The 19,939-nt window shown below is 32.8% G+C and overlaps 1 protein-coding gene and 1 long non-coding RNA gene across 2 annotated transcripts; both read right to left on the minus strand.

Annotated features, from left to right (window-relative positions):
* Positions 1–3,396: 3,396 nt before the first annotated feature.
* On the minus strand, positions 3,397–11,457 carry LOC109112991 (adhesion G protein-coupled receptor F4-like). The gene is given in 14 exon segments (XM_042778011.1): positions 3,397–3,604; positions 3,747–3,810; positions 3,932–3,994; positions 4,123–4,164; positions 4,359–5,080; positions 5,083–5,731; positions 5,852–6,022; positions 6,117–6,292; positions 6,415–6,555; positions 6,680–6,883; positions 10,377–10,574; positions 10,760–10,905; positions 10,999–11,063; positions 11,285–11,457. Coding segments are annotated over 14 exon segments (2,820 nt in total). The 5' UTR covers positions 11,378–11,457; the 3' UTR covers positions 3,397–3,518.
* Positions 11,458–12,932: 1,475 nt separating this feature from the next.
* On the minus strand, positions 12,933–16,787 carry LOC122149004. The gene is made up of 4 exons (XR_006162786.1): positions 16,621–16,787; positions 16,083–16,229; positions 15,722–15,868; positions 12,933–13,021 (listed from the first exon to the last, which is right to left on the minus strand). It is a non-coding gene; the product is annotated as an uncharacterized LOC122149004 (long non-coding RNA).
* Positions 16,788–19,939: the final 3,152 nt, after the last annotated feature.

Here is a 19,939-nt window from a genome sequence, read left to right on the forward strand (position 1 = left end):
GCGGTTGCTTGACATCAGCTTCAAGTTCAACCCACAAGCTGTGCGAGTTATTCGTGTATTGCAGGTTGGCTGGTGGTTTTGTTGCCCCATACCGCCTCCCATGGCCGAAACTGGTAGGACACCTGTCGGGCCGTGGCTAGTAATGCTAACTAAAAGGTTGATTGCTCTGCAGCAACACTTGACATTTTTTTAATGAAAAATCGCCCTTATTTTTCTTATTCTTTTGATGCGTGTAGGTCATTTTTTGGATATTTTTACCTCAACGTTTTTTACACATGGCACCCTTAAAGTTTTTCTCATTTGGTATCAAAGTGTTCGCAGCTAGTTAGTTAGACATCAAAAAAAAAAAAAAAAAAAAAAATTACTAGAGAGGAGCTTGTTTACTGTTAATTAAGTATTAAGTAAATCAGTAATGAAGGCAAGTTTTTATGAAACCTTATGTGCACCTTACAATTGTGTGATAAATAGCAGTTGAATATAATAGTTTGGACACTTGGAAAAAGTACATCATGTTGTCTTGTCACATCAAAATCCACCAAAATATTTGTTTCAAACATTTGGACTGCTTTCACTTGTAAATGGTGTTTGACCTGAGATCTGGCACTAGTAGTAATAGTTAGTAACACCTAACATAGCACCCAAAATAAATGAATTCCACCCTCAGTCCAAAGGCAGGGAATACCCTGGATGGATGGCCACGGAACTTCATGCTGTGAGGAGACAAAGCTACCCACTGAGCCATCATGCTGGCCCTTATCCATCCATCCATCCGTTTGAATGTTTTATCCAATAATTTTTTACAACAAATATATACAATAGGCTACATTAGGATCAAATATTTCATGGATGCACTTTGCAATCAGTCAGAAGAGAAAATAGGATTATTTAATAATAAATTACAGTGGCAAAAACTGCAAGAATAGCACACTACTTAACTGCAACCGTTTAGGTCAAATTATTGTTTTATGGAAGGCCAGCTTTTAAAGTACAACACTGAATAGCACATTTCAAAGTCAAGGTAAGAATTTCCTTCTATTCATTGTACTGCAAAAAGGCAATTGTAAGCAGTAACATATTTGGAAGAATAAACACATTTTTACCTTCATCTTTACAGTCACTGGAAATAAATATGAAGAGATGCCAAACTCGTTTCTCAGGTTCTGAGATTTTGTTTCCTTGACAAATGTTCCACCCACAAAATCTGTGTGTTGATCAACTGCTAAACAAATTGGATTCCCTCTATTATTTCCTTTTTCTCTTTTGTGAAGAGAACATGGAAGAGGGCAGCATTTCAACCACAACAATGTAAGGCCTTGTGGGCTACATTATCAGTAAATCGTGTATTATATAGTATACTCAGATAACCCTTAGAAAAATCACACATTTGGTATATTACAGATGGAGAGTATTATAAACATACTGAGTCGTGACACACTTTATCAGGGTGAAATTCAATCAGAGCAAAAAGCAAACCACTACCATTTCTGAACCGCTGATTTTGAATAGAATAAAAATAATATTAAATAGAAATACTATCTTTTAAGTAATAATTTTCCCCACAAATGAAAATTTGCTGTTAATTTACTCACCCTCAGGTCATCCAAGATGTAAGTGATTTTCTTCAGGACAATCTTTATTTATTTATTTATTTTGTAATCTGGTTTTAGTGTTGTTTGCCCTGCAGACTGTTGATTTGAAACCCTTTGAGTATCTCCTGAGGATCGATCAGTACACTCACAGTCTGTTATCTTTTTTTTCATCTCAGGTTACGCAGGCAATCATGGTTTCTTGAGAAATTAGAATGAGACACTGAGAAGTGGTGTGATGAGGGCACAATCGTGAGTCCAGTGGGGGTGTTGGCTGTGCTTACTCGTTCTATCTAGAGCCATTGAAAATAGAGTTGCAGCACTCCCACATAAACTGAGGAATGAAAACTCAAGCTTCTGTGAACCGTAAACCCCGCCTACTTTGATTTGATTGGGCATTTCAATAATTTTGACATTGACTATATTGTTAGACTATTGATGCAGACCGGCCTAAAAATTTAACTTAAACCTTTCTGTCATCCTAACAACAAACAAAGTGCCGCATAATGGAGTGCAGCAGAGCACAGTACAATCATTTCAAATTCTTGGGAGGACAATTTGGACATTTCTAATTATTGGGTCTCTCTCAATGTCTCCCTCAAATGTTGTTTCACTAACACATGTATCTTAAGAAAAAGAGACAAATATGTGGTTTATCCAGACATCAAAAAAGAGACAAATATGTGGTTTATCCAGACATCATCTCTATGCAGCAGTCTTTGATTCATAATTTTCTGGTTATTATTTGTTATTGAGGTAGTTGTTAAGTTTAGGTGTGGGGTCGGATTAAGGGATCTAGAAAAGTCAAGCAGAATAAGGCATTAATATGTGTTTTATAAGTACTAATAAACAGCCAATATGCTAGCAACATGCATGCTAATAAGCAACTAGTTAATAGTGAGAATATGTACTTAAAATAAAATGTTACCGAAAATTCTGATATATATTGATTGATAAGAATGAATTTGATTTTTTTTGTTAATTGATTTATGTAGCCAACCAACATGCACATAAAGAAATACAGAATCATTTAGAATTGCTTAAGTCTTTTTTTTCCTAATGCAGTGGTCATTTAAAGTAACATGCCTTTATTTTACAAAGCATCTGCAGCATTACACATTTTCATTGTAATATTTACTATTGTTGTTGTACATAAGACCAGCCATGGTCTCAAAAACCTTTTTTGAAGGCCTCGTTCTTGTCTTGTTAAAATGTCCACAAAATTCAATATCTGATTGCCAAAAAAAAAAAAAAAAAAAAAAAGAAAAACCCAACAACAACAACAAAAACTTACAGAGTATGAGATCGTTACATACAATATAATAAAAGAATAGCACAAAAACAACACGAATATGAGCCAGGCCCAGTTCTTGACAGCTAAATCCTGGGTGGGCATTTTGCTATATTAACTATGCAACTTTATTGCAGTGTTGCTGATATATGTACACTGAATAAAGACCAATCATGCTTTGATGGATAGCCTAGTGGACCATAGAATATCATGCTCTTTCACAACAAAATAACCTTTTTTCCCCCTTACTGAATAGTAAAAAACATCCCTCTTTGTTCTCTTTATGCTCTTTCACAACAAAATAACCTTTTTTCCCCCTTACTGAATAGTAAAAAACATATATAAAAAAAGAGTACACATTTAGCTCATGACTGATCGCGTTTGCATAAATGTTTCTTTTGTAGATCAGTGGGTTTAGGTACTATATATAAATGTTTTCTGTTGAGATCTTGTTGGTCATTTACGTCAGTGTAAAACAATTGTAAAATATTTTTTTTTTAGTTCTTTGGTACATAGAAACACCTCATCCCAGAAATCAGTAACAGATAGAGCAGTTTACATATACTTGCAGTGTAGAAAACTTGTTTAAAAAAGGCTGTTTAACATTTAATAAAGTAAACTATAGTTTATGAAGTAGGTGATTATGCATTCATAGTATCTGTGCTACTGGAGCTGTGTGAAGATGTAACTGCTGAGAAAGCGCTGGCTTCAGATGTGTTGTACACATCTGCAAATAGACATTTGCACATTATATAAATTATTGAGGTCTATTGTCAATAATGTTGACCTACTAAAGCTATTTTGACTAACTAAATGTCTGTATAGTAAAATATGTAAACAACTGTATCCATTTTAATAGTAAGACTTACTTCTTCTCCGCATCCTTTGAAAGAAACCCAGTCCACTTGAAGATGATGGTCCTGCACTAGTACTCTGTAATTTAAAGATTTAAGATATCAGCTGTAAACTGAGCACATCTATAATCTGGTAGCATAAAGTGTAAGATGTTTAGCAATATCTCATGGATCATATGCATTGTTTTTTTAGTATTTACCCTGGTACGGTTAGAGCTGGTAAAGTTCCTTAGTGACAGTCTCCCTGCCAGAGCCTCACGGATCTGCAACCATATAGGACAAAACAGGTTAAAGCACTGAAGTAGTACTGAATGACTCAAAAATATTTTTAATGAAATGATTCTGACAAAATGTCTTGTCAAATTGTCATGCAACAAAAATTAATTCATACCTTGCTGTCTAAAAGCGTTCCAAACACCAAAATAAAGAATCCCTGCACAAGTGGTACAAATATATGAGGAAATTGTTCTGAGTAAATAGTACTAGTTGCTGTTCAATTTCATATTAATAACAACAAATAAATATCTTATTTTACATGGTAATTCGCTGTTGTGAGGTTTTATAATGGATTGTTAGAATAATAGATTAGTAGATATAATAATTAGTAGTAAGTAAAGAAAGTGATACCTGCAGTGAATTGAGGAGTGCAAACACCACATGAATGCCTAAATCTTCAGACACCATGGTTCCAATTCCAAATCCCCATGTTATACCAAAGATAGGAGTCAAAATGGCCACACATCTGGCAATGACCACCAGGGCATGTTTCTCATCTGGTTGAGTTGTAGCACCAACTCCTCTCCTCAACATCTTGTACAGAACCACGATCAAAACCATAAGGTTTATGACTACAATAGTGAGAGCTGGAATCACAAATGCCAGCAGGGCCTTTGATTCGTACCAGTTCAGCCAGCATGCATTTCTTTTGGATATATAATTTTGAGGTCCAGCTGTTGAGGCAACAGTAATGACTGCTATGAGCAAAGGTGCACCATAACCGGATATGAAGGAAATGAGCATCATTTTGGCCCTTGACATTTGAGACAAGACCATGACTGTACGGTAAAAGAGCAACAGCGCCGACATTAACATCCAGAAGAAAAGAGCCAAGTAAAAAAAGTGCATGAAGAAAACCACTGGACTGCAGCGACCCACTGAGGCTGGCTGCTCTTGTTCTGCGATTGCAGCTCCAATGATAAAACAGATGTTTGCGATCAGCAGGGACACGGCAATGTTGACTATGGAGACATGTCGCATGTAGGATGTGTCATTTCTTGTCATTGACTTCCACACAATAATCTCAATAATCAGGCACAAAATCAAGCTGGCCATCGAAATAGCTACACCATGTAAGTTATATAGGCTAAGGCTATGTGCTTAATGGAAAATGGTGACATTAAGATTGAAAAAGAGGTTGTGTGGTTGCATTCACATGTAATCCTGCCAGTTTCATTCCCTTTACGTATATAGGGCTTTACTTCACATCCAGTGGAATCCCATGCGTCAAGATTAAAATTCCAAAAGACACACTGAGGATTTCCCAAAGACTGATCAGTTATGTCAAACACAAAAGATATGTTTGTAATTGTTTCTTCGTCAATCTTAACTACAACCACATCTCCATTGATGCGCACATCTGATTTGCTACTGTTATTACTACTACTGGTAGTAGTATTACGAGTAGGTAGGATTTTGTCAAGAGTTGTGAAGACTATGATGGTTATATGGGTGGATATAGGAATCTCTGGAATCTCAATCTCGGTAGTTGAGTTTGGCAATTTTGATATTCCACTATATGAGGTGTTGGTTGTTACAGCTCTGTTCAACTCAACAGATGTTTTATTAATCGTAAAATTGCCATCTGTGAGACGGGCTGCTATGTTCTCAATAGAGCTTAGAAGTGCAGTGCTGGTGTTATCAGTCCTGCTGTCATTGTTCAAATTTGTCCATGAATCAAAGGCCAATTCCGAAACAAGGACATTCACTGTGTTAAGGAAACCCTGGAAATGAAAATCATGTTTAGTAAAAACAATTTTTTTACAAATATTTTATAGCTAAAAAAATGTTTTAGCCTCAATTTGACGGATCTCTTTTGTGCATACCCACTGTAATGTACATACCTCCATCACAAGCTGATTAATGATAATGTTTTGTGAAACATTAGCAACTTTTACAAGTATTTCAACAATTGTTAGGACAGTCACAGGAGACTGTGTTATCTCATTCTTATTCTCCTCTGTAACATTACTAAGCTCAGTCACAAAGTCTGGTATGTCCTGCACCACCAAAACCTAAATTACAAAGTAAATATGAAATGTAAATATCAGAAATATTTTAATTGGACAGTTGATTATTTTTTATTTTTCATAAATGGATTAAGATTACCTGAACTTTATTTTCAAGGTTTATGATAACTTTAAGAATACAGTTTATCTCCTCAGGCTTCCATTCACCTGATTTACATCTATATTTTATGGTGCCTTCCTTGCCTGTTTCACAGAGCCCTGTCAAAGTTTCATCTTCCTTTCCATCTCCAAGCTTTTCATTTTTACAGCTAAACTCTAGAGTAAATATTTGTTTAAGAAAAACAGAAAACTAGTTATTTCTTTCAGACAGCTGAAAAAAAAAAAAAAAAAAAAAAAAAAAAAACTACATCAAAGGATAAAGAAAACTGAAGGTTCACCTTCCATTGATTTGTAAACTGTAACACTTGAACTACCATAGCTGAAACCTTGAAGCGCCGGGTTCTTGAGTCGACATTCAAAGGTTTTACTCACACAATCACCTTTTTTGATTTTATGATTTAATGTGATGCATCCATCCACTGATTGTATGAAAGAAGTAAATACAATAATTAAAAACACATGAAAACATATTGACTTGAACAAAGCAATTCACCACAACTGAAAACTCCAGTCAGCAACTTTTGTAAGAATATATTGTACAACCTGGAGGTGCCACAACATCCTCAGAAGTTATTTGGATCCACTCCACACTGTTTTTTTCTTCACAGCATGTCAGTGAAACAGTCCGGTCTTCACACTGGAACTTTCTTTCATTTTGACCAACTATGATATTGGGAAGTGGTTCAATAACTATATCTTGCCATTGGATGTAAGGTATTGTCCTGTCTATGATACATGTGTATCGACCTGCAAATAAAAAATGCATATATACACAAGTTTATTTTTGCATTGATTATTTTCTAAAGCAATAAAACAGACTGGTTTACATAATTGTATTTATTAAATAACTTACTTACAACTTACCTTCAATAACTTACCTACATTTGCTAGTTGAAAGCAATGTATACATAGGCAGTTATGCTTTAGCATCATACTAGTGGAACATCACTTTTTTTTTTTTTTGCTAGACCACACTTTTTTGTAAAAAGAAAGTGAATGGAATCCAAAATGTCACAAAAAGGACCTTTAAAGTTGAATCAAAGTAGTGCCTATGACTTGTGTATTATATTCTAAAATTCATACCCTCTGCTGATCTCATTCAGCCAGTTCATTTTATTTAACATCTTAAATTTTAGTCTGCTCATCACACACAACTTAAAAATTTATCTGATGCAACAAAATTGGTAACACTTTAATAAGCATACACTAACAAAGTACAGTACATGACATTTCTCACAAGTGAGGTAATAACGGCACTCTTATGATTTTATGTGTAATATAGTTTAGCAAAGTAAAATCTACATTACATTTCTTACTAGTAATAAAGGCGCTGTTCTTGAAGCAGATGAACTTCATGAACAGTTTCGCTATTAGTAGAGACGCTGCTGCCAAACTCAGACGCACGAACACATGCTCTCTCTCTCTCTCTCTCTCTCTCTCTCTCTCTCTCTCTCTCTCTCTCTCTCTCAGTGTGTGTTTGTGTGTCTAATAACTTAATTATGAACTGCATTAGTGTCCCTCCTCCATATTATATATAAAATTAAAATGGGATGAAGAATTAAAGACTGAAATACCAGAAACAGATTGGTACGACATATGGATAGTACACTAAACTACCACCAGCTCACAAATATGGTGGGAGTTTTCCTGGAAGTTTCTAATTCGCTTCTTTATAACACCAAAGATCAGAAACAAACAAGTGTCCAGACAGCAGGCTTGCTGGAGTCAGTGGAGATGTCTTTTAGATTTGTGAGAAAATTCACTCTTTTTGGGATGATGTCCGGGTATTTATGTCTGAAGTGTTTGGATATAAAATACCTAGAACCCCTTTGTTTCTACTTATGGGGAATATTATGGGCATAGTACCCAGAAGTGACCGATATTTATGTAAGATTCTTCTTGTGGCTTGAAAATAGACTATAACGAGGAACTGGCTGAAAGATACCACTCTGAATTGTAAACAATGGTTTTGGATTATTAAAGAAATCCTGGTAATGGAGGAACTTACATATAATCTAAAGATGGAAAAAAGTGCTTTCAAAATGGACTGGGAAAAATTATTGGGTAACACTTTATTTTAGGGTTTCTTAGTTGCTTATTAGCATGCATATTATATATATAGAATATTAGCCATTTATTAGTACTAATTAAGCACAAATGAATGCCTTATTCTACATGACCTTATTCTACATCCTTAATCCTACCCAATACCTAAACTTAACAACTACCATACTAACTATTAATAAGCAGCAAATTAGGAACTTATTGAGGGAAAAGTTTTACTATATATATTAAACTTTCTAAAAATAAAAGTAATAAAAGTATAAAAATACACACACACACACACACACACACACACACACACACACACACACACACACACACACACACACACACACACACATATTTATACTATGGGGCCGTTGAATGCTTGAATCTGATTGACTGACAAACGTTTTGAGGTGTGCAATTATTTTCAGGGAAACGCACGGCGAACATAGTTCCAGGGAGCTCTCTTGACTGCAATATGGGGCCGTTGAATGCTAACGGTGAAATTAAAAACATACAACATGTAAATAAATTTATTTTCCAAAAGTGTACACATGACATTCTACTAGAGTGAGGTAAAACAACAACATACTGTACTGCTGCAGAACAATCTTGAGGGACGCACAGAGGTAGCCTAATTCACACAATCTCTCTCTCTCTCTCTCTCTCTCTCTCTTTCTCTGTGTGTCTCTGTCGCTCTCTTTCTAATAACATTCTTAATAACTGCATTAGAATGCTAGTAATGGCTCAAGCCTCCATTACCAAATTAAAAATGTATTTTGAACTATCAAAAGAGGCGTTTTAGAAGAAATACTACTGCTAGCGATTTAAGAAGAAAAAACCGGACGAATCCCTTTAAAATATATAATCTGATTGATGTCTTGAGTGGTAACATAGTATAAGCGGAATATTGGACAGGCCGTTTGAATTATTAGAAAAATTAGACCCGAGGTGGTGATGCGGCCACACGCAAGCTCTCTCTCTCTCAATTATTTAACTCTGTGTGTCAAAATATATATAATATACATTAATTGTGTCCACTCTCTCGAAATCACTCTCTTTCTAACTAATATGCTCAGGTTTATTATTTTTCTATAGCAGAAACCATGCATTAGAATGCTGTATTAAAGCTTGGCTCAAGCCTTATTTTACCAGTCTTTAAAATGATGTACCGTATTTTGGAATCCCTTTTTCTGAATCTTTTTCTGTCTTTTTGTGCTAAAGGAGGTTAATTGTGTAATAAAGGAAGTTAGAAGTGTAGGAAGTTAAAAGTGTAAAAAAGCAAAATATGACCTCTTTATTTTCTTATGAGTTAAAAGTGTAAAAAATAAAAATATGAAATATTTATTTTAGTATTTATACTTTAGATGGAAAATTATTTTTCCTTTAGTATGCTGTACTTTTTACAAAAAAAAAAAAAAAACATACATATGAACAAGATAATAAAATAACCAACATGACACTAAGTTAACTGGTAAGTCTGTGCACGCCGGGAAACAGATTTGATCACATATAGATGAAGTAATGCTAATTGCATGCAGTGAACAATGAATATGACATTAATACAACTTACTGTACGAACTTAAAATTAAACATCATGAGTTTGTGTTTGTCTCTTCTTCAAAAACGTATCAAAACAGAAAAAAATCAAACAAAAAACAAAAACGTATTGGTGCCTGCTGCAAATGTAAACATGTCAAATATTGGCAGATATATCAGCCTTGGCAATATAACAGTCAAATATTACTTTTCGCCACAACAATGTGACAATAAAAGCATTGAAGGATTACGCTATGATACTGTCACAATGTACTTTTTTTTTTTTTTTTTTCAGATCTCACTTTGTAGTCTGATTGCTCAGATCCCTAGTCACTTTCACTGTATGGAAAAGAGTGGTCAACATTTCTTATTTTGTGCTCCACAGAAGAAAGAAACGTTTGGAACAACATAAGAGTGGGTAAATGAGGACCACTACTCAGCGAATACAAGTCTAAGTTGATGATTATAAGCTAGAGCAATTAAATTATCCTCATGTTTTAATTATATTCAAGTATAGTGGAAGCAGACCTTATAAACAAAGGTAGATGGTTCCATAGCTTTGGGCCAGCTAGCACAACAGTTTTATCTTGACCTTACAGGGACAGTCAACATGTAAGATATCATTGATAGGACGAAGATATGTGTGACTCACCTCTGTCATACACACTGACGCTATTCACAGTGAGAGTGCTACTGTCAGATGAAATTAAGTATTTATTGGTGTTTAGTGTAGGATCTTGGTCATTCACTGTCCATCTCATTGTACCCACAACAGAATCTGGGCGTATGCATTTTAGCACCATATTTTGCTGAGGATACCATTTTTCTGCAGTGGACAGATTCTTTTGTTCTGAAAGTAAAGTCCACAAACCACATTTTACCTTTTTTTTAATATTTAGTATGGATTAGTAGTTCTTTTAACATTTCTTAAAGCAATATTAATCCTTAAAACAAACCATAATTTTGTAAGCAACAGATTGTAATCAAAAAAAAAAATAAAAAAAAAAATAAAGATTAAATACTGACTAGCCTTACCACTTTCAGCAAAACCATCCAGATCTACAGGGAATCCTTCTCCTATGAGAGTGTTGCCGACCTGTTTGTTTGCATCTGCAAATTCAGGGCTGTTGGGGCTGCTGGTTGTTGATTTAAATTCATAGTCTGCTATAATGCTACCAGGCCTATGGAGAGACACACATACCACAACAATGAGAACACACTGTTTTAACACAAGAGGTAAAAACCAAAATCATCCTTTTAAGTGAAAATCTTACCTAAAACGAGTGACTCTTACTGAACCTTCTATATAGACAGAAAATTTTTTGTAACTTTGTTCAATCTGTACAGAATAACAAATGTATTTAGAATGGATGGATTTAGAATGACAATAATTCAAATATCCTCAGGAATCAAAAGAAAGATTAAGTAAAAAAAAAAAAAAAAAAAAAACACTAAAAAGGTATACTCTGTATTACAAACCTTGTAATTATCATTTGCACAGTATTTTTAAAATTAAGCTTAATCAATACAATTTTATTTACAAAAAATGAAACTACTCACTGCTGATTCAATTTTACTGGCATATCTTATGAACTTCTCATTTTTGTTGTTGTTGAGACTGGTATCAAAAGCTTCTTTTATTCTCATTGACATTTGAAGAACTGTTAAAAAAAGTAAATTTATACATCTGTTTCAATCATATGACTTTTTTCATTCTTCCGCCATATTCATGACCAACAGCAGGGAAAATTAGATACCAAAAATGTGTTTTTGTATTCACTGCCATTTTGCTCTGCTCATGTTCATAAATATGTTGGCTGAATGGAAATGTCAAATGACTGTAACTGCTTTATAGAACAATTAATAATACAGTATAATAATAATAATACATTATCAATTATTAAGGCCTGTTCACACCAAGAACGATAACTTTAAAGGCGGAAGATATTGCCTGTTTATTCTAAGTACACGCTCATCTGCCACTTTAAATTCTCAAGCTCGTTACAGCAGGATTGATTCTAATTGGATGTTTTTATCATTCATTAACTGGACAAAATAATTCTGAGAGTGATTCCAATGATATTGTGTCTCTGTGGCTTTATCATTATAGTTGTGGTGTGGACTCTGCTATTCTTTATTATTGAGAATGATTTTTAGAACTTTATCTTTATTGTTATCTTTATAGTTATCATCCTTGATGTGAACAGGCCTTTAGACTTGCTGGGCTGGGCAATACATACTTGCTGCCACTACTGTCAATTCAGAATATTTCAGAAAAATCAAGAACAAACAAAATAAATAAATAAAAAAAATTATTACTTCTTTAAGATTTTGCATTCTTTTGCATTTGCATTCTATGAACAAACAAAATAAATAAATAAAAAAAATTATTACTTCTTTAAGATTTTGCATTCTTTTGCATTTGCATTCTATTATGGCAGAAAAAAAGAACCAAATAAACCTTTAACCAAGAACAAACAAAATAAATAAATAATTTTTATTACTTCTTTAAGATTTTGCATTCTTTTGCATTTGCATTCTATTATGGCAGAAAAAAAGAACCAAAATAAAATTTTATTTTTTTATTTTGTAATGTTTTTTTTTTTATTGTTGAATGTTTTTTTTTTATAAAGATGATGTTGTTGACAATCAAATTTTAAAAATTACTGTCACACTTTATTTTAAGGTTCAATTCTCACTATTAACAACCCATTAATTATGACATTTGCCTCAATAAATTCCCAAGCTGCCTATTAATAGTGAGTAAGGTAATTGTTAAGTCTGGGTTTTGGTTAGGATTAAGGATGTAGAATATGGTCATGCAGAATAAGTGCTTTATAAGTACTAATAAATAGCCAATATGCTAATAATAGTCATGCTATACTGTAGGAAAGCAACTTGTTAATAGTGAGCATTGGTCCCTATAATAAAGTGTTAAGATTATAGCAGTTAAAGGTACACTAAGTAATTAAATATTCATATTTTGCTACCTATATTTTGTCCTCTTAAATAATCCCTATAATAAAGTGTTAAGATTATAGCAGTTAAAGAACAAATTTTGTGTAGTATATCAGTTTGTTTTTTTTTTTACCAGTGTAGTAGGTGTGTAAATTGACCTGTTGTGAGTTGTATTGATTTTGTAGAACTGTTCTTATTGAAATAGTATGGTAGTAGGTGTTGTGAGTTGTATTGAGTGTGGTGTAGTAGGTGTTGTAGTTGTATTGATTGTTGTAGATGGTGTAGTAGGTGTTGTAGTTGTATTGATTGTTGTAGATGGTGTAGTAGGTGTTGGTGGTGCTGGTTGTTATGTAAATAAAAATTATTAAGAAAAGAATATGGTTCCACTATATGAACACAACATTAGTATCACAATGGTTTTTAAATGAAATCAAGACTTTGGTTTTTAAATGAAATCAAGAGTTTGTTGCAGTGAATCCATCCAGACATGAGCAATTGTAACTTCCAATTTCATTTGTGCAGGTAGAATTTAGACCACATACAGATGGACTGAACAGACATTAATCTAGTGGAAAACCCAAATTATGTAAAAATATTATTTAAAAACCATTTTAATGTATGCAAACACAAAAACTACACAGACATCTGATATCTATCAACATTATTCTATACAAGGAAGCCATGTGTCTTGGTTGAATCTATAATTTTCCCCCCATTTTTTCTGAATCCATTTCAGAAATGTTATAATATATAATATATAACTTAATGAACTGCATGATGCCAACTATCAAATTTGTCTTAAAAATAAATAAATAACCGTTTCTAATAAAGTCTGTAAAATAGGTACTTCACTTCCTTACAGTTCACTACAAAATGTAAAAATGTCATGAATAATTTCAAATTTGTAAATAAAAGGTTTTATTATTGTATATGTGAGTAGTCATCTAATACATTTTGTGGTATATCTTTTTTTTTTCACAGTACATACCTGTTGTAGTTATTAATGTAGGGGTTGTAGGTGTTGTTGAAGTTTCAGCAGTTGTTGAAGTTGTTGTTGATGGTAGTGGAGAAACAAAAACAATCAATCAAAACAAAATAGAAAAGAAAATAGAAAATAACAAAATGAACTTTTATAGTTTTAAAGAAAATTAATATGTACATTTATTTATTAAAAAGATGACACTAACAGTAAAAAAAAAAAAAAAAAAAAAAAAAAAAATTCAAACGAATCCAGTCGGAGTTATATAAAAAATTGTCCTGGCTCTTCCAAGCTGTATAATAGCATTAAATGGTGCCCCTGTTTTTGAAGCTGAAAAAAAGTGCATCCATCCATTATGAAGCTACTCCACACGGCTCCGGGGTGTTAATAAATGCCTTCTGAAGCGAAACGATGCGTTAGTGTAAGAAAAATATTGATTTTTAAAAATGTATAAGCTGTAATCTCAAACAGGCGTGTTCATGATAAAGCGACGTAAGCTCTGGGGAGAATAGTGAAGTCTCGTGAGAACCAAGTTTTGTTTACAGCACAGGGAAACCATGTGAACTACATCTGTAGTTTGTGCTGCTGTTGCTGCAGCCTCCTCCATCTCACGGAGCTCCTGGTCAGTATACTCTGGTTCAAACAAATATGGCTGGGCAAAAAACTCATTCTCCTCTTGCCTTATATTGAAATCCTCTGACATTTTTGCTTTCTCCTCTGTGCTTCCGCGTTCATCACTCTCTCCACGGAGCTTACGTTGTGCCTTCTGCTACACCTACGTTGTAAGCTTGAATGCCTTGTCTTGAACGTGCCTGCTTGATCGACCGGAAGCTGGAGATTACAGTCTATACATTTTTCAAAATCTATATTTTTCTTACACTAATGCATTGTTTCACTTCAGAAAGTCTTTATTAACACCCCGGAGCCGTGTGGAGCAGTTTTATGATGGATGGATGCACTTTTTTCGGCTTCAAAAACAGGGCCACCATTCACTGCCATTATACAGCTTGGAAGAGCCAGGACATTTTTAAATATAACTGCGATTATATGTTCGTCTGAAAGAGGAATGTCAGATATGCATAGGATGCCCTGAGGGTGATTAAATCATGGGCTTATTTTCATTTTTGGGTGAACTATCCTTTTAAAGGTGAACTAAGTAATTAAATGTTTATAAAATGTTTATATTTTGTTACCTATATTTTGTCCTCCTAAGCAACAAATGCATTTTGTGGTATATCAGGTTTTTTACAGTACATAACTAGTAATACTGTAGCTGTAATAAGTGTTGTTACAGCTGTTATTGGTGGTACCGCAGAAAAAAAAAAATCTTTGTCTAAAATTTCTTTTAATTTTACAACGTAATATTTGTCACTGTAAAATACAATTTATTTCTTAAAAAGTTAAAGGTGAACATATTTTGCAACAAATATAAATATGGTGATGTTTGGGCAAAGCCCAGAGTTTCAGGTCAGTCTGTCTGAAGCTTATGTTTATTAACTAAATTAAACTGCAAGATCAACGCAAAGATGTTCAAAAAGGAGGACGTATCCTAATCTGTTTTTAATTGCTACTGGTCATTGGTCATTTTTTCTTAATAATGGCACCAAATGTTTATTGTTTATTTGTCTGCCCATAAAAAAATAAAAATAAATAAATAAAAAAAAAACACTTGCAAAGCTTCTTCATGATAAAACACATGAACTGAAATGAAAACCATTAATGGGAAAATATGGAACTCTGAATAAATATACTCTCTTTAAGCAACAGACCTTAATCGACTTGATACTAACATTTACATCTTCGAGCAACACCTCATATTTTGTTTTTGAATACGCATATATTGATAATTTTACTGTTGACACTGAATTAACCAAAAACAAACTAACAAAATATAAACGATAAGCCTCTCACTCTACCTTTTCTTTGTCACGATTTGGTCCTATAAGCATTAGCTGTAACTCATTCTTTGGCATCTTTACAATAGAATACTTCATTTGCAAAAAACTAAATCTAAAATCATGTGACTACAGGGTAAACACAAAACTGAATACAGGATGTACCTGTACATATGTTATTGATGCTGATGGTGAGACTTGAGTTTGTTGCAGTGAATCCATCCAGACATGAGCAATTATAACTTCCTAACTGATTTGTGCAGGTGGCACTTGGACCACATACAGATGGACTGAATGAACATTCATTTATGTCTGTAGGGTAGAACACAATATTTTTACAATAAGCAAATATTTTAAAAAAGTTTAATTTCATGGAATTATAACAGTAGGCCTACACACTGATGGTGAGTCAAACATTTATGAATATCTAGTATAAAATAATTGATAGTGAAAGATTACAGTTGACAGAAGATGAAGGCAATACAAACAGTAACAGTAAGAGATTCAGCTGTCAATCCTACAGTACCTTTACATGTGTTATTGCTGTTTATAGGGAGGTTTGGGTCTGTTACATTATATCCACTCTTGCACGAACAATTGTAACTCCCAACAGTGTTGTTACAGATTGAGTTTGGACCACAGACATCTGATATCTCAACACATTCATTCACATCTATATATTTAAAAAAATAACAGGAAAAAGAAGTTTGGGTCACTCATACATATGTGAAGGTCAACTCATTCTTCATCAACACCTAAAACATTAAAGCAAATGGAATCTCACAACATTCATCTACATCTATACAAGGAGAATAAGGATTGAGAAAAAAACCATATCAAAATTTTAAATCACACACACACACACACACGCACACACACACACACACACACACACACACACACACAAACTCACACGCACACGCACACACACACACACACACACACACACAAACAGCAACAACAACAGGAAAAAAAAAACATTATTTTGAAACTGTTTGCACAAATAAAAATGTCTATAAAACAGTATTTTAGGACTAAATTTCATGCTGAAACTGCACCAGTACCTCTACATGTGTTATCGATGCTGATGGGGAGACTTGAGTTTGCTGTGGTGAATCCATCCAAACATGAGCAATTGTAACTTCCCAACTGATTAGTGCAGATGGAATATGGACCGCATACAGATGGACTGAACAGACATTCATGTATATCTATGGGGGAAAAAATATTTTTCAATACACATAAATATAAATACGTAAAAAAAAAAGAAGAAAAAAAAGACAAATCTCACGGCTTTAATCTACATCTATACAAGGGGAAAAGTATAATATCAACATGTTTTTAGCACAAAAGATAAGAAAATCTAAGATTTTGAAACTGTCCTCCCAAAGAAAAACAGGTTTATAAAAAAAATATATTTTAGGCCTAAATATACAAGTACAAAACAGACATTCATCTATATCTATGGAAAAAGTAAAATACTCAAATAAGGGATTATTAAAAAAAAAAAATAAAAAAAAAATAACAGCACAAGTAGGTTCCATTTTCATTGTAAAAGTGAGAGTTCGGCCTACACACTGTTTGTGAGTCAAGACACTTTGAAATAAAAGTTATATCCACTCATGCACCAGCAATTGTGACTCCCAACAGTGTTGTTACAGACTGAGTTTGGACCACAGATGTCTGATATCTCAACACATTCATCCACATCTGTATTTAAAGTAAATTACAGGGAAAAGAAGAGTTTGGGTCACTCATACTAAAGTGAAGATCAACTTTTTTTTTGGACATTTTAAAAATAGAAAGAAAACAAACAAACAAACAAAAAAATCACATCAATAAACTTTAGCCAATTATTCAAGGTTTGGGGAAAACAACAGTCTGCATCATTCATTCTTTGACATCTTTACAATAGAATGCTTCATTAACAAAAAATTATATCCAAAGTAAGAATAAACACATTGATAATTGCTATCTAATTATTCAAGGTAAAAGTCAACACAAATCTTAATAAATTTGGAGACAAATTTGATGTTTAACCTACAAATATAAACACCTAAAACAAGAAATACATATGATATCTCTTCTCATTCATCTACATCTATACAGAGAATAAGAACTGAGAATGTACAATATGAACATTTTTAAACACTAATGATGAATAAGATTTTAAAACAATTTTCCTGAAGAAAAACAGGTCTTTAAAAAGTGCAAATTGCACATCAAAATCATAATCATTTGTATGTTACTACAACTCAAAATAGTTTTATGTATGTCTAAAATCTTTTTAAAGAAAAGAACCTAGCATTAAACAAGATTTCTAGAAGGTGTACATAAAACACTTGCATAGCTTCTCCATAATTTTTTGCACTGAGATGAAAAAGATAATTCATAAATAAAACTTCTTGCACCTTTACACAACATAACTCAATACTGAATTATTTACATGTTTGAGAAACATCTCAGATTTTGTTTTAGAATACATACATATTGGTGATTTTGTTACTTTTGACAATGCATTAAAAAAAAGAAAGAAAAAAAAGAATGATAAGCCTCTCATTAATCCTTTGTCAATCCTACCTTTGCATGTGTTATTGTTGTTTATAGGGAGGTTTGGGTCTGTTACATTATATCCACTCATGCACCAGCAATTGTAATTCCCAACACAGTGTTGTTACAGATTGAGTTTGGACCACAGATATCTGATATCTCAACACATTCATCCACATCTGTATTAAAAGGAAATTACAGGGAAAAAAGAAGAGTTTTGGGTCACTCATACATATGTGAAGGTCAACTCAATCAACATTTTTTTTTTTTTTGAAATTTTAAGAATAGAAAGAAGACATGGAGAAATGTAGAATTATTAAATTTTTGAAATTTATTCAAGGTTTCGGGGAAAAGAACAGTATGCATCACTCAAATTTGACCATCTTTACAATTAGAATGCTTCATTAACAAAAACTTATCCAAAGTTGCACACACATTGATAATTGCTACTAATTATTCAAGGTAAAAGTCACAACATTCTTAATAAATTTGGAGACAAATTTGATGTTTAACACTACAAATATAAACACCTGAACAAAGAAAACATATGGTATCTCTCTCATTCATCTACATCTATACAAAGGATAAAGAGCTGAGAATGTACAATATCAACATCATAAACATAAAAAATAAGATTTCGAAACAATTTTCCTGAAAACAGGTCTATTTTAGACTTAAATTATCAAGTCTAAACTGCACATCAAAATCATACATCATTTGTACACATTAGTACAACTCACAACAAACATTTATGTTTGCAGAAATCTTTTTTCAAGAAAACAACGTAAAATAAAACAAGAGTTTTAGTGGATGTACATAACTTAAAAAAAAAAAAAAAGAAAAATCTCAAAACTTTCATAGCTGTCTCCATGATTAAAACATGCTGCACTGAGAAAAAACAAGTTTTTTGCAACAATAATAATAATAATTCATGAGGAAATGTGGGAAACTCTTCCAATTAAATTTACAACATACCTCAATACGGAAATATTTTACAGCTTTGAGCAATGAACAGACATTTTGTCTATATCTATGGAAAAAAAAAATAATTAAAAAAGTGAAGAAAATTAAAAAAAAAAAAAAATAAAAAAGAAACAAACTAAAAAAACAATAAATAAATAAATAAATATTATACTCTCATTAGTCCTTTGTCATGATTTTTTTGTTTATAGGGAGGTTTGTGTCTGTTACATTATATCCACTCATGCACCAGCAATTGTGACTCCCAACAGTGTTGTTACAGATTGTGTTTGGACCACAGACGTCTGATATCTCAACACATTCATTCACGTCTGTATTTTAAAAAAGTTACAGGAAAAAGAAGTTTGGGTCACTCGTACTGTACATATGTGAAGGTCAACTTTTTTCTTTGACATCTTTACAAAAGTATGCTTCATTTATAAAAATCAAATCCAAAGTATAAACTCTAGCTAAATTATTCAAGGTTAGAGTAAACACAAACTGAATACAGAAATGTACCTCTACATGCGTTATTGATGCTGATGGAGAGACTTGAGTTTGTTACAGTGAATCCATCCAGACATGAGCAATTATAACTTCCAATTTCATTTGTGCAGTTGGAATCTGGACCACATACAGATGGACTGAACAGACATTCATTTATATCTAGAGGGAAAAAAAAAAATTTGTAATGTTAACGTACAAATTTAAACACTTAAAACACAAAAAGACATATGTCATCTCTTTTAATCAATCTACATCTATACAAAGTGAAATAAGAACTGATAATGTACAATATTAACATTTTTAAACACTAATGATGAATAAGAATTTTAAAAACAATTTTCCTGAAGAAAAACAGGTCTTTAAAAA

This window comes from Cyprinus carpio, chromosome A20 (assembly GCF_018340385.1).
Source record: "Cyprinus carpio isolate SPL01 chromosome A20, ASM1834038v1, whole genome shotgun sequence".
In the NCBI taxonomy this organism is placed as follows: domain Eukaryota; kingdom Metazoa; phylum Chordata; class Actinopteri; order Cypriniformes; family Cyprinidae; genus Cyprinus; species Cyprinus carpio.